This window comes from Ursus americanus, chromosome 13, assembly GCF_024610735.1.
Source record: "Ursus americanus isolate L20-20 chromosome 13, mUrsAme1.1.p, whole genome shotgun sequence".
In the NCBI taxonomy this organism is placed as follows: Eukaryota; Metazoa; Chordata; class Mammalia; order Carnivora; family Ursidae; genus Ursus; species Ursus americanus.
Genome location: NC_142139.1, coordinates 8,800,257 through 8,815,028, shown reverse-complemented (window position 1 = coordinate 8,815,028; position 14,772 = coordinate 8,800,257). Strand labels below are relative to the sequence as shown.

The following is a 14,772-nucleotide window of genomic DNA, read 5'->3' as shown; positions in this document are numbered from 1 at the left end:
GTCTTCTCCCTCTGTCTTCATGTGGTCTTCCCTCAAGGTATGTCTGTTCTAAATGCCTCTTTTTACAAGAACACCAGTCATGTTGAAGTTGGGCTTACCCTAATGACCTCATTTTAACTTAATTACCCCTTTAAAGACCCTGGATCTACATACATACTCATTCTGAGCTAGTAAGAGTTAGGAACTAAACATGAATTTTATAAGACACAGTTCAACCCATAAGAATAGGCTATATAAAATTCTGTAATTATGTTTATCTACATATTGTTCATAAAGATCTTTAAAAAAAAGATCTTTTGTCATCTTATTTTTATTTAATATAATTAAATAGGTATCAGATGATGTATATACATATTAAATAATTATACATAATATATATATCACATGGTATAGCATATGTATTTGCGTATCCCTGTCTTCACAACAAAATTATAATTTCTATAAGCATATGTTTTACATAGGACACTTTGCAGGATTTAAGGTAGTATTAGATGTTTCAAACTGGGTTTAACCTTTTGTGTTTACTTGTATATATATATATATTTTAAAGATTTTATTTATTTATTTGACAGAGCACAAGTGGGGGGAGCAGCAGGCAGAGAGAGAGGGAGAAACAGGCTCACTGCTGAGCAGAGAGCCTGACATGGGGCTTGATCCCAGGACCCTGTGATCATGACCTGAGCTGAAGACAGATGCTTAACCGACTGAGGCACCCAAACACCCCTACTTGTATATTTCTAAGTGAGAATATTCTAGAAGTAGCTTATCTTAAGAATGAGAACCTGTTAAAGAGATAGGAAGTTTGAAGAATTTACATTTTACATTTATTTGAGGTGCTTGTAGTTTTAGACAATGGTAAGGCCGGAGAATATCTGTCTTTATATTTGGTAATCCAGATATAGTGGATACAGTGTTAGAGCCAATCCAATGCTGTGCTGATTCTTTAAAACACTATTTCTATTTGAGTCACAAATAACACTATATACCGATACTGAGTATAGAGATTACTTAAAAAATAACACTATACGTATCTAAAAATTTTTTTCAAAATTGCTAAAAAGAAGTATTATATGACACAGGGTTTTGTTTTGTTTTTATTTTGTTTTGTTTTTGTTTTTTTTTGTGGAATATACCAGTGGTTCTCAAAGGTGTGGCCTGTAGACCCAGGAGTCCCCTGAAACCCTCTTAGAGAACCTACAAGGTCAAAATTATTTTCATAGTAAATCTAAGACATTATCTGCTTTCTGTGTGTGTGTCTGTGTGTTGACGTTTATACCTAGATGCAAAAGAAATAGTGGGTATAATTGCTGGGACCTTTGCATGAATCAAGACAGTGGCATGGAACTATACTATTCAATCTGTATTTTTTAGCACTATGCACTTAAGAGACTAAAAAGACCTTACTTCACTGAGGGTTTCACATGATGAACCAGTAAAATTATTACTGTTATTAAATTTTGATCTTTGATCACATATCTTTGCAACAATCTACATGATTAAATGGGAAGAACGTGTAAAGCACTTTTGCTCCATACTGAGGTACAGTGGTTGTCTCAAGGAAAAGTAACTTGTAGTTGTTTGAGCTGGAAGCTGAACTAGATAGTCTTTCATGGGATACCATTTTTACTTGAAATTACAACTGAAAAACTAGCTATGATTATTCGGACTTAGGTTATTGAAAGACATTTTCTCAAAATGAACAAAGTGAGCCTGTTGCTTAAAGGAAGACAACTGACAGCATTTATTGCCAATAATACAGTTCAGGCTTTCAAACAAAAATTAGAATTTTGGAAAACTTGTATTTGCCCATGAGAACATGATGAATTCCCAAATTTAAAGATTGTTCTGGTGATATTAGTGGTGATATTGTTTTATGATAGTATATAATGAAATGTGTCAGTGTTTGGAAGAACTACGTAACATGCTAAACCAATATTTTCCAAATGGTGCATCTTGTTATAAAATTATGCCTGGGTATAAAAGAAGTACAAGAAAGAGCAATGAATTTTAATGTAGCAGAGTAAAATTTTATTTTATTAGAAAATTTATTATATTCATGTTGAAAATTAATTTGATTTAAAGTTCATGACTTTATTGATATGGTTCATAAAGTGCATTGATAAGGTTTCAGATTTCACATGGCAACTAACCTTTAAAAAACTATCACTTGTTGAGTTTTGGGATGATATTGAAGAACAATACCCACAATTATCTGAAAAGGCTGTGGCAGTACTCTTTCTTTTCCAACTATGTATCTTTGTGCGGTCAGATTTTGTTGATATACTTCAACCAAAACAACATAGTACAGTAGATTGAATATAGAAGCAGACACGAGAATACAGCTGTCTGCTATTAATCCAGACATGAAAGAGTTTTGGCAAAGATGTAAAACTGTGCTACTCTTTTTAATTTTTCATTTCAAAATCATTTTTTGAGTATAGTTGACACAGTGTTACAGAAGTTTCAGGTGTACAGCATAATGATTGGGTAAACATTATGCTCTGTTTATCATAAGTGTAGCTACTATTTGTCCTTAATTCTTATTAAAGTGTCATTGACTTTAAAAAAAATAACAGTATTTTTCATAAAAATGTTACTGTGCTGGAGTTAGAAAATCAGAATTTTGCTACTATCATAGTAAAGACTGGTTCAGGTAGGAATCATCACTGAATGCAAAATCTACACGAAAATTTTGATGAAGACCAGGATGTTTTACTGGCCATAAAAAGTCTCACCACATATTTATTAGTGACAAAGGAAAAATAAAAAAAGAATAATATTTAGCAGAGAAATTCAACAGCACCTTGACCTGGTGATCAAAGTTACCCTTTTTGAGAAGAAGGTGGACAATGTGTACGTCCATATGTGACAGCTGGAGAAGGATGGTGTTCTAGCTGAGAATGCATAGCCGAAATCAAATCATGAGCAAACGTGACAATAGCAAAATGAGAGTCATTCTTTTTAAAAGATAGATGTGATATTCTTCAAAATTGTCAGGTCATAAAGAACAAAAACTGTGGAAATATTCCAGATTAAAGGCAACTAAAGAGAGATGACAACTAAGTGCCACATCTGACCCTAGGCTGGATCCGGTGTTAGAAGGCGAAAATCCTAGAAAAGGCATCATTGGGTTAAGTAGACAGAATTAGAACATGGATGGTAAAGTATTGTATTACTGTGGCATTTGCTGAAGTTGATAACTATGCAGTGATTATAAGAGAGTCTCACAATTTTAAGGTAACATACACTGAAATTTTAGGGGTAAAAAAGGGCCTTCATGTTCGTAACTTACCTTCAAATAGTTCAGAAGAAAATTAGTTTAGGTATAAATAAAAACACATATTTGAATATATATATTCATGTGTTAATTGTACACATGTACACATATATAGAACATAAATGATTTTTTAAAATGGGTATAAAGTTAATAATAGATGTATCTGAGAAATCTGTTATATAAAGTGTTTTTAGTTCTGTTCTTCAAATTTTCTGTTTTAGTTATTTCCAAATAAAAAGTTTAAAAATTAAATGCAATAACTTATGTTAATATAATGGGTTCATTATTGTTTTTAAATGAATTAATGTATATTTAACAGTTTTCTTAGTTTTACTTCTCATAGAGTAAGCATGAATAGATCTAAACCATATGAATAAAACTCGTTGGGGTCCTTCATAATTTTTAAGAGTGTTATGAGGTTCTGAGACCACAGAGTTGGAGGACCATTGGTATAGACTATGTGTTGGTAGTTATGTTAAGTGTTCCTCTTCTCCTTTTAAGGCTATTTTATGACTCTCGTTAATGAAAGCTGATTTGGTAGATGCCACTAATCACTTAACCTCTTTATGCCTTAGTTTTTATATTTTTTAAAATAAGGATATAGTATTGTCTATTCTCAGAGGGCTATTGTAAAGTTTAAGTCCGATATCTACATAAGGCTCTCAACTAATGACCACTCTGCAGTGCTGTCCTTATTGGCAAGGTGTGTTTCTGCTCTGTTATTGTTTCTTTTTGCCATTAATTTTGTGCTTTGGCTAGTGATTTTGGTTCTAAATATATGCACATGAACCAGCACAAAGAAACCAAAGAAGAGTATCAGATAGTTCTTAAAATGCAAGTTTACAGGGGTCATGCCCCTTCAAAGAAATGATTAGGGAAACGTAGAAGGGGGAAGATGAACAAGCAATTTGGGACTTTCGGAAGTCTCTGATTTAAGAAAGAGCATCATAAACCTGGGAAGTTGGACCAATGATTGTATGAAGAGTGGTTGATAGAAAATAGAACTAGACAGGAAATATTTCCTCATTAGGGCCAAATTGTAACCCTACTTAGCACTGTTTCCATGGTATTTCAAATTCCAGATAGGCATCCTCTGATTAAATGTGTATGTGTATATTGGGTTATTTACAGTTGTTGTAATAATATATACTTAAGGTAAAGAAAGAATACTATTGTTTTGTGACAATTTCACTGTTTTCTCGGCCCTGTCTAAATTCAGCTATATTCTGTATCTCACTCTATCAAGTGTCAAGCCAATGAAAAAGAAAGAAAATTAGATTGTTAAACTATATTATGTTCACCTAATTGCAAATAAAAAAGTGTGGCTTTATTCTTTTCAACTTTTTCTTTTTTACAGATAACTATAACTGTTAATACAAGAAATTAGCACTTTATAAGAAGAGATCAAAAGATACATAAGTGTAAAGGCTTTATGTCATTTTGATATGCTATTTATTGTCTTTTAATCTTTTTTGCTAAGACTTATGATTTATTTTTTAAAACAGATCATCAGAAACTGGAAAGAGAAGCTAGAATCTGCCGTCTTTTGAAGCACCCCAATATTGGTAAGGAAATCTTTTCAATGTACTCTAAATGTTAATTAAAGTTTATATTATGTATTTTTTAACCACAGTAAAAATGTTACTTTAGTAATCTAGACTATTTGTAACTTTTAAGAAATAAGTTCCTAATTTTTGGTTTTGGTTACATTTGATTCTTCAAAGTTTTTGAAACATTTTTCAAAAGGTAGCAGTTAATATATTAATACCTTAAAAATAATATAAAGTATTATTAATTGAATAGTGCTTTTATGTGTCTTCAAGGATTGTTCAGCTGCTGCTGCTACAGTTTGAAGAGAAGAATTTATGTCATTATTTTAGTCAGCTAAATTACTTTTTACGTATCCTGTAGGAATTTTCCTATAATAATTGATTTTCTTCCAGAAACTAGTAAAACTATTTTACAATATTATCCCTAATGAATTATGAAATAACATGATAATGTTCAAAATAAAAAATTGATGAATATAAGAAAAATAGAAGAAACAAAGGAAAGAAAAAGAACAAGAAAAACAACAAAAAGAACGAGAACATGATTCTGTGACCATAGTTTTGATTATTGTAGATAAATGTCACTTCCCCAGCTCTGAGTTTTATTGTCAGCCAAATTATTTGTGATGTAAAAGTTGTGAGAGAGGGAGTGAGATAATGCAGTAGGATTGCAAAATCATTCCCTGAGAAGGTTTATGGTTCTTCTACTTTTGTGAATGGGACTGTTCAGTTTCTATTCCTGACTTGAAGTTTCTAGTGTCCTGCATGCTTCTTAGGTTCTTAAGTGAATCAGTGGACACTACCAAGTAAATCTGAAGCATTAACAAACCAGCAGCTGTCTAATATGAACCTTCTGGTTGAAGAGGGAACAACTCTAAAATGTAAATCTACCTCTTGATAAGTGTTTTGCCCTGATGACAGTCTTTGGCATTTCTTGGTTGGCTCTTATTTTGCCAGGCTTGGCATAACAAAGTACGTTTTAACAGAGTTAAACTTTAACAGAGAAACTTATTTTCTTATAATTCTGTAAGCAAGAAGTCTGAGATCAAGGTGTTAGGGTTTGTTTCTTCTGATGCCTCTCTCCTTGGGTTGTAGATAGATGTCTTCTCCCTGTGTCTTCACATGGTCTTGTCTCTGTTGTCATTTTTTCTTCTTATAAGAGCACCATCATATTGTATTAGGGTCCACCCTGATGACCTCATTTTAACTTAAATTCCCTTTCAAAGACTTTATCTTCAAATACAGTCACTTTCTGAGGTCCCAGGGTTGAGACACAATTTTGGAGAGACACAATTCAGCCGATAATATTGGCTAACAAGAAATTACACAGTATGACCCTCTATGGTTCAAAGAGCACTGCTCTTGCTCAGGTTTAAGATAAATGAAATTTTTGTTTGATTTGCTTTGTTATTCTTGTGAATAAGAGTTGTTATTTGTTTTGTTTTTAATCAAGGTCCTTCTGTGAAACTCCGTTTTTGTAGATAAACTGGTTGTCCTCATTTCCTATAGGAGACCAAAGTCAGACACTCAAACTAAAACAAGAACAATTTTCATTTTGAAACCCCATGCAGAATAACCTTACTAACAAAGGGGAATTTGTACACTAGGAAAAGTTCTCAAGTTTTTTGACATAGCACCATCAACACACTCTGACACTGCATATAATTTTTTTCAGTGGTCCATAGCAACCAAATGTCATGGCTCCCTGGTCGCCTCACTTGAGGTTTTCTTCCATCTTTCAAGATTTCAGGAGTACAAAATGAACTATAGAAATTCCAGGTCCTTGAATTCTGAGATCCTTTTCTAAGCACAAGAGAGATTTTTTAGTGGTCCTGTACTATAAGATGGGAATCATAAATAGATTAAACTTATAAGACACACTTTCAAATATCATAACAGTGGCAAATTACTCATATTATTCATTCACTCAACAAACTAATTTTCTGGGAATACAGTAGAAATACAACAGACCATTATACCTGCCCTCACATAGATTGCATTTTTGAGGTAGACAGTAAACAAAGTATAGGATGTTATATTGTGACAAGTACTTAGGGGGAAAAGAGTAGGAAATGGAAATTGGTTATGTTGGAGGATTATGATTTCAGATAGTTGGTCAGGATGACTTAACTGAGAATGAAATTGGAATCAAGACCTAAAAAACAGGAGGAAGTAAGTCGTTTGGCTCTCTGGGGGGGGGAAAAAGCATCAACAGATAGAGGGAACAAATAGCTTGTGTAAAAACCCTGAAGCAAGAGTTTACCCAGTCGAGTCCATCAAAACTTTTTTCTAATTGGAGAAATGTGGATAAGTTATTTTTCATACTACCTTAACTTAATTGATTATCTTAATTAATCTTCATGTTATGCAATTTGACAATGTTGTATTTACTTATACAAAGAGAAATGATTAAATACCAACAGTAATAGTCAAAAATACTAAGCAGCAGTGAACAAAGGAATGTTTTAAAGGTAGATGCCATGATGGGTATCTGAGGTTATCCTGGAGAGTAGGGGCGAACAGTGCCATAAGCAGAGTGCTGCTATTCCTCTTGAGTTTGTTGCACTCGGTTAACGGTTTCACATAGAGCACTTGTCCTTGCTCACTACTGGTTCAGTTTACTCAGGGAAAACAGCATTTAGTCCTGATTCTCCTGAAATACAGATAAAGTGATATCCAGCATGAGACTCTTACCTCTTCTTCCCTTTCCTCCACTCTGTTATTTACTAGGTTATCTTAAAATCTGGCAGGTTTTAGAACTTGAAGGAAGGAAATACTACTTTTGACAATTTTTCCTCCTGTGAAATTTTGCTTTTTACTTTTTTATTTTTTATGTGCCTTCTTTTTGGCACAAAATCGATAATCTGAGAACTTGAAAGTAAAACCCTTTCTCCCTGAGCTTTTTCATGATGGATTCTTATCTTTTAGATAGCAATTTAAATGTGAACTTTGCATGTATATCTTTCCTGACAAGCCACTCTAATGTAGCGACAAAGATTGTTCCCTTGACCAAAATTAGGCAGGCTCCTTTGAGCCCTCTTTTTGACTAGGCCTTGTCTTGGGCCCTATACTCAACTGGCCTAAGTTAGTCTTAGCAAAGAATCTTACCAACTAAAGAAACACATAAACCAACTAAAACTGGTAATTCATAAACCACTCTTTTTTTTTCTTTAGTGTTTTTTTAATGTTTTTCTAATTTTCAAAGTAAAACGCAGTGGAAAGTTTGGAAAACACAGTCATGTCTGAAGAAGAAACCAAAGGAAATGACTTTTCATATTTGTTGTATTCATTTCTACCTTTTGTTGATAAATTTTATGTGTATGATAACTTCAGCATTCTCTTCTACACATTATTTTCATACCCATTTAAGTAAATCATGAAAACATAATTTTTAAAATTGTTTTACTTAACAAAATTTATTTAGTGTTGTGGTCATTGCCAGCCGTATTCTAAGGCCCAACACACTGGTGATGAAGTGGTAATCAAGAGAAACAATGTCTCTGCTTTCCCAAAGGTCACACCATAGTGTAAGAAGATAGGCCATAAACAAATGACCATCAGTATAATGTCATAGAGATTAGTTCTATGCAGGGAATGAAAATAGTGTAAATTGACACCAGGGGATTGGGTGGCTACTATCAAAGACAAACATAATCAGACACTCATTTGAGTCAGTAGATAGATTTTATTCAATATTATTGCATTAGGAGAAAGAGCTGAGCTCTTTATATAGCAAAGACAACTAGGGATTTCTAGCCAAGGAGCAGAATGAGGGGTCAGTGAATTGAAAATTGCTGAGAGGAAATATCAGACGTAGGGGGATTCTTACTGAACTTGCTCAACTACTGTATTAAAGGAAGGCCAAAGGCTTAGACATCAAGGGTGAGGGATGAAGAACTTGATTAGATGTCAAGGGTGATCACATATCAAAGATGGAGGGATGACTTGGTAGGATTCTTTGCTAAGACTAACTTAGGCCAGTTGAGTACAGGGCCCAAGACAAGGCCTAGTCAAAAAGAGGGCTCAAAGGAGCCTGCCTAATTTTGGTCAAAGGAACAATCTTTGTCGCTACATTAGAGTGGCTTGTCAGGCAAGATATACCTGCAAAGTTCACATTTAAATTGCTATCTAAAAGATAAGGATCCATCATGAAAAAGCTCAGGGAGAAAGGGTTTCAGGCAGAGTAAACTCCCTCTGTTAGGGGAAGAGTCAGAGGATCAGCATGTAGCCCACCATGAGTGAAAGAGAGAGAGTGTGACCTGACATGGGTCAGAAGGATACGTAGATGTCTGACCGTGTAGGGCTTTGGAAATCAGTTTAGAGTGTTTAGGTTTTATTCTAAGTGCAGTGGGAAGCCAATGGAAGGATGATAAGCAAGAGTGTGTCATCATCTGATTTATTCTGCCTGCTGTGTGTAAAATGGGTTGTAGTCACATGAGCACAATCAGAGATAATAGTACTCCATTAGTTCATTAGAATCCAGTGTTTATTACCCTTGGCTCCATCTTTTCGGTAAGAATTTAGTAGATCCGGGCTGACTTCTGTGCACGCCACACAGTCCATGCAAAGTACCGTGCATTTTTTGGCTCAACAAATTTGGGAGTGCAGGCAATTTCCTAAGCAGCTCCATCTTTGCCCTGTCTTCAGAGCAGCTAGCCAGACTATTTTGTTTGAGCCCCAAACTAGAAATATTACAGCTAACCTTATCTTAAGGTGTTGAAGCAATTTGGAAGGAACATCTTACCTCAAGCTTCTGTTAATTAGCTTATTTTTATTATTATGTTCATCCTTTATCTTAATAAAATGGGCTTATTTTCTGTTGAGTTATAAATAGATCTGTGGTAAATCAAATAGTTTGAACTATATGTTAACATATCTGCTAAGTGAAGGAAAAATATTTTTAAGGTAGTGAAATAAAATACTTGAGGTAATAGCCAAATTGTTCTCAAAATTATTTTATATTTCTATTGCTTTCAATAATAATGATAAGCATTATTGTTGAGGAATTTTTTGAAACCTATGGTGGAAGTCCAAATAACTCAAAACAAGAGAAACTAGAGAGATCAGACAAAACACTCATTTAATGCAACTATATAAATCTGAAAAGAAGTGGGCCAGGAGAGGAAAAGAGAAAATGTCAGCAACTTTGATCTGATTCACCTGAGGTCCCAAGTGAGATGATACCCACTTATTCTTTATTTGTAAGGAGATCAATATTTGAGACAACTTTTCAGTTGGCGGGATGATAAATTTTGTGGCTGGGCTATCCCATTCTCTGAAGACCTGAATTTACACTTTGTGTAGACTTTAGAAAGAGCAAGACAGTTTTTTGAAAGTGTAAGGGAACATTTATATTTGTAGATCAATACCTCCTTTGTAAGGTAAGCCTTTGGTGATATGGCTCAATGAATCCCTGTAGCTAGAAGCCAAAGGAAGGCCTGTGTGGCCTTTAATAAAAAGAATCTAGTCTGGACTAGTGCCCTGGGGCCCCTAGTTCAATTAGTTAACCATTCATAATATCTTAATGATTATCACCTTCCTACCAGCTCTGTGAGCCACTACCCCAAAACACATAAACACATTCATTCATTATTGTAAGATGTAATAGAAAATTAAAGACACAATAGTAATGGAAAAGTCTGTAGACTCAGTGAACCCCACTTTATTCTGCTTCTGACACTGGGTCTGTTCAGTGAACTGCTGAAGCATATTCCATTTTCTTATTAATGTCTAGTTGCTCTCTTTGTAAAGCAGAGAAAATATTTACCATTTTATTTTCTTCTGAGAATTGTTAGGGAGAACTAGGTAGTGCATCTTATCTTTTTGGTGAGGACTTAATAAGCTTTGGAAGATACTTAATGTAAATAAACAGTTGGGTAAATTATTAAGGGGCATTACTTATACCATATACCACCTAATTGATCATTTCTTAGTGTCTGGTAGCTTTTTCCTGAGAGATATATACTCAACAGTGGAAAAACATTTCAGAAGCTTTTATGTTTAATTCATATACATACATATATTTATATAATCCATATATATAATCAGAGAATCACAGTATTTCAGTAACAGAGATCTTATAGTTATCTAGTACAAACTCTTATTTTTTTATTGTGGAAACTAAAATTTTCTGTATCTATATGACTTATCCAAAGTCACAGTTCTTTAATGATGTTGTCAAGCCTAAATTCTTGATATCCTCTGTATAAAGAGATACTAATGTTTAAGGGAACCTGACTTGTAGCAGCAAGATTGAAAAGGTGTTGGTAATCGTGTTCCCTTTCAAGGAGAATTTTGAAGTTGTTTTTGCTTCAAATCCACCCTCCCCAACATAGAGGAAAAAAAATTAAGTTAAAAACTTCAAATACTGATAGAAGAAAAGAAAACTTTGTAAGTTTTGGAGAGCATAAGCAACACCTGTCTACTCTGATATGGAACCACATGTTCCATGGAGATACACTGAACAGGGTTTATAGTTTGACATATATAACAATACATAAAGTTACATATGCTGACAGGTAGAGATTAGAAAATATATAAAGCCTTTACTTACTATATAAGCAGGTTTTCCATGCCCATGAGGGATAATTTATGGCATCTAGGATTTATATAATTTCCTTTTCCTAAAATGTGAAGCTGGAAGAGCCCTTAGGAATTATCTAAATCCAGCCTAGATTCTGCAGATGGGAGTTTGGAGGTTTCAATAGGGAGGTAATGCCCAAGGTCACATACACATCTCCAAAGGGATTAAAAATGCCACAACCTGCTTATTACTTTGCTTTGCATGTAGTGTTTTTCCTTTACCCTGACCTTAAGAGGCATGGTGTCATACTCTACAACTAATATTTTAATCTCAATCTTAGATCTCCCTATATTTTGCAAATAATCCTTAAGTTAAATATCATACCTCTAATTTTTACAAGACAAAATTAAGTCATTTTTGTTTGCTTTTTGGTTTTAACAACATTTTACCTTTTTGTTCTACTCCACATGCAGTCCTCTTCCAGGTTCCTAGAATTTATAAGATACCGTCCTAATAATATTGTATGTACAAGCTTAAATTCAGTAAAAACTTATCTTAAATATTATCAAATGATTAAATTGCCTTATATGTCTATTGCTACAGTATTTCAGTTTTGAATCCTTTGAAAGTCATGGGAAAGGAGGACAGAGTTAGTGCAGAGTAAATGTTAATTGGTGTGCTGAGAAAACAAAGTTAATGATTTTGAATGACACTCAAGTCTTTTTCAGTGTTATGAGAAATTGAACAACATTGCAAGAGAATGATACTTAAAGTTTTTCTCTATGACCTCCCCCATTATTGGCAATTATGCCTAATATTCATAAGTTTGTAATTATACAAGAATAAGTAATTTTTATTGCTAAACAACTTGCTCTACTGACTTTTCAACAGATAAAAGGTAATTTAACATAATTTAGTAGAAAAAAGCAAGGTACTCTTGTTTCATGTTCACCTTTTATTTGATTAAGTCTCACCTTTTTATCTTGATTATTTGGTGTGAAGGCTAAATTACTTCTCAGAATATCTCACTGTCTGCAGAATTGATTACCCTCTCAATAAATGTGAGAAGCAGCACAGAGATATTTTTTCCCAGCAAATAATTATTCTCAAAATTTCTCATTATCTTTTGTAGCTTTTTCTTTTTTTCTTTTGTTCATTTAATATGGTACCAGTGATGTACCCTTCATAATTTTTCGTTGAAAGTTAAATTCATCATCACCTGAAGTAAACATTTAGTAGAAAGATAAAATATGGATATAAAAAACAGTGATACAATATAACATTTTAAATTCTCTTTTAATTGATGAGTTTGGATATGAATCATTTTTTAATTGTCTGCTTTGTAAATAAATTATTTTTTCCATGTATCAATGAAATGGCCACTTCCCTGAGTTATATTAGAATAGTTGGATTTGATATGAAACTGTGGAGAAAAAATGGTTCTTCATTTGAAGGACGATTTGTGGTTTCGACTTACTGGATAGAGCACTTTGATCTATCAATGATAATACTTAAATATATCCTCTGTCTTATTCTACTAAACCTATTTTATTTCCACCTTTTCCTGTCTTCACTATGTTCAGGGTACAATCTCGTATCTGAGTATTGGAAGCTTACAATAGTTTCTTGGGCTCAGAATTGTGCCCTAAACTGAAACTTTGAAAGAAAAAATAGTTGCCAACATCACTAGCACCTTTTTGTTTGGGGCTTGAGTTATAGAGAATCCCCTCTCCACCTCCTTACCTCACCCTGGGTAAAAACAGCTCATGTAGCCTGGAAATGCTGAAAGGAGCTGAGGAACCTCTTAATCACTTAAAAATCATTGCTTTCTCCCTTTCTTCTGATAGTTTTGACAATAAAAATAAACTTGAATACAATAAGCTATTGTGTTGAGATTTGAAGATGGGCTAAATAAAAGAAAAAAAATTAGGTTGAAATTCCAGTGAACTTTGTCACTACAATTAATAGCAGAGCTGTTAACTGTGTTATCAGACACTCATCTAAATGCTTTCCATGCATCCAGTCTTTTACTCTTCAAAACAAACAAGTGCCATTCTTGTCTCCATTTTACAGACAAAGAATATAAAGCCCAAACAGGCTACATAGACAACCAAGGTCAAACAGCTAGTGAGTAGTAAAGTTGAGATTCCAGCCTGCACATCCTGGTATCACCATCGTATGGTTGTATAACTCTGAATTAGTCACAGTGTTATTTAATAAGTAAAGAATCTCCAAATTTTATTAAGATGAGTTAAAATAACAGCAGACTGAAATCCTTTCCTAGAGATACTATGTAATTTTGCTATTTATTTCTAGTCCTTACTCTAGGGGGGAAATAGCATAAGATTATTGAAACACTTATGGCAAATATAGATATTATAGAACTAATTATATTTTAATGACAGTAATTTTCAGCATCTTTGTGAAAAACCTTTTAAGCGGTTGTATCCGGCCCTAAATTAATTATTTACTTGCTGTGCAAGACTGTCTTTTACTCTCGTCTTATTGATGGGGAAGATGAATGACAAATATCTGTCAGAAAACAATGAAGGTTAAGGAAACAAACGAACAACAGTAATTGATGTGTAACATATGACAAATTTTTTAAAAAACTGTTCTTTAAATTGTAGAAAAAGAATCGGGATATGACACTTGTGAGATGATGGATTCCTAAGATCAGATAAGCCCTTGGAGTTCTAGCAGGGAGCCCGACACAGGGCTCAATCCCAGGACTCTGGGATCACGACCTGAGCTGAAGGCAGACGCTTAATGACTGAGCCACCCAGGCGCCCCTATTTTTTCTTCTAATATCTTAAAACAATCATTAGATGAGTCTTTTTTTAAATCCACACTTGATTCCAGAATTAATATTACCAGCCTGGGTAAAGGTAAAATGAAAAAAGACGAGGAAAATAAAAGTATATATAATATGCAAGTTGTCTTCTATTTACATATTAGTATTAAGCGTGGAGTTGAATACGGCTAACTCTATTGCACTTAAAATACTGAAAGATCATTACAACGATGAATGAGCCATAGTCCTTGACCACTAGTTCACAATTTTGGAGGGCAGATAGTTCTTTGTGCAACTAAAATGTAATGTGGTTATGTACTTTAATGACACTATTACTAAAGTGCCATGAGAGCACTAAGGACTAAACTAAGAATTTTAACTGAAATACATTGGATAATGGAAAGAGTTTTTGCCATAAAGAAGTAGGTATTGTACTCAATAGCAGTGCAGAAAGACAAAACAACCAAAGGAAAAAATCAGTTGTAAAAGTTCATGTTACACTTGAAGAATGCTAGAAAATCTGGAATGATTGGAGTATACTGGGTGTGTTGGCCAAAAAGCTTGATTGGAATGATAACGGAGAGTCTTGACTTTTCTATGCTGAAGCATTTGATCTCTAACCTTGAGA

At 33.8% G+C, this 14,772-nt stretch overlaps 1 protein-coding gene across 13 annotated transcripts in view; it reads left to right on the top strand.

Moving 5' to 3' along the window:
* The window catches only part of CAMK2D (calcium/calmodulin dependent protein kinase II delta), a 311,448-nt gene that overhangs the window by 93,538 nt on the left and 203,138 nt on the right, over positions 1 to 14,772 (top strand). For all 13 annotated transcript variants that reach the window (XM_045799095.2, XM_045799098.2, XM_087866404.1 and 10 more), the window contains exon 3: positions 4,783 to 4,842. In XM_045799095.2, the coding sequence (XP_045655051.1) occupies positions 4,783 to 4,842 (60 nt within the window). The remainder of the gene's footprint in view (positions 1 to 4,782; positions 4,843 to 14,772) is intronic.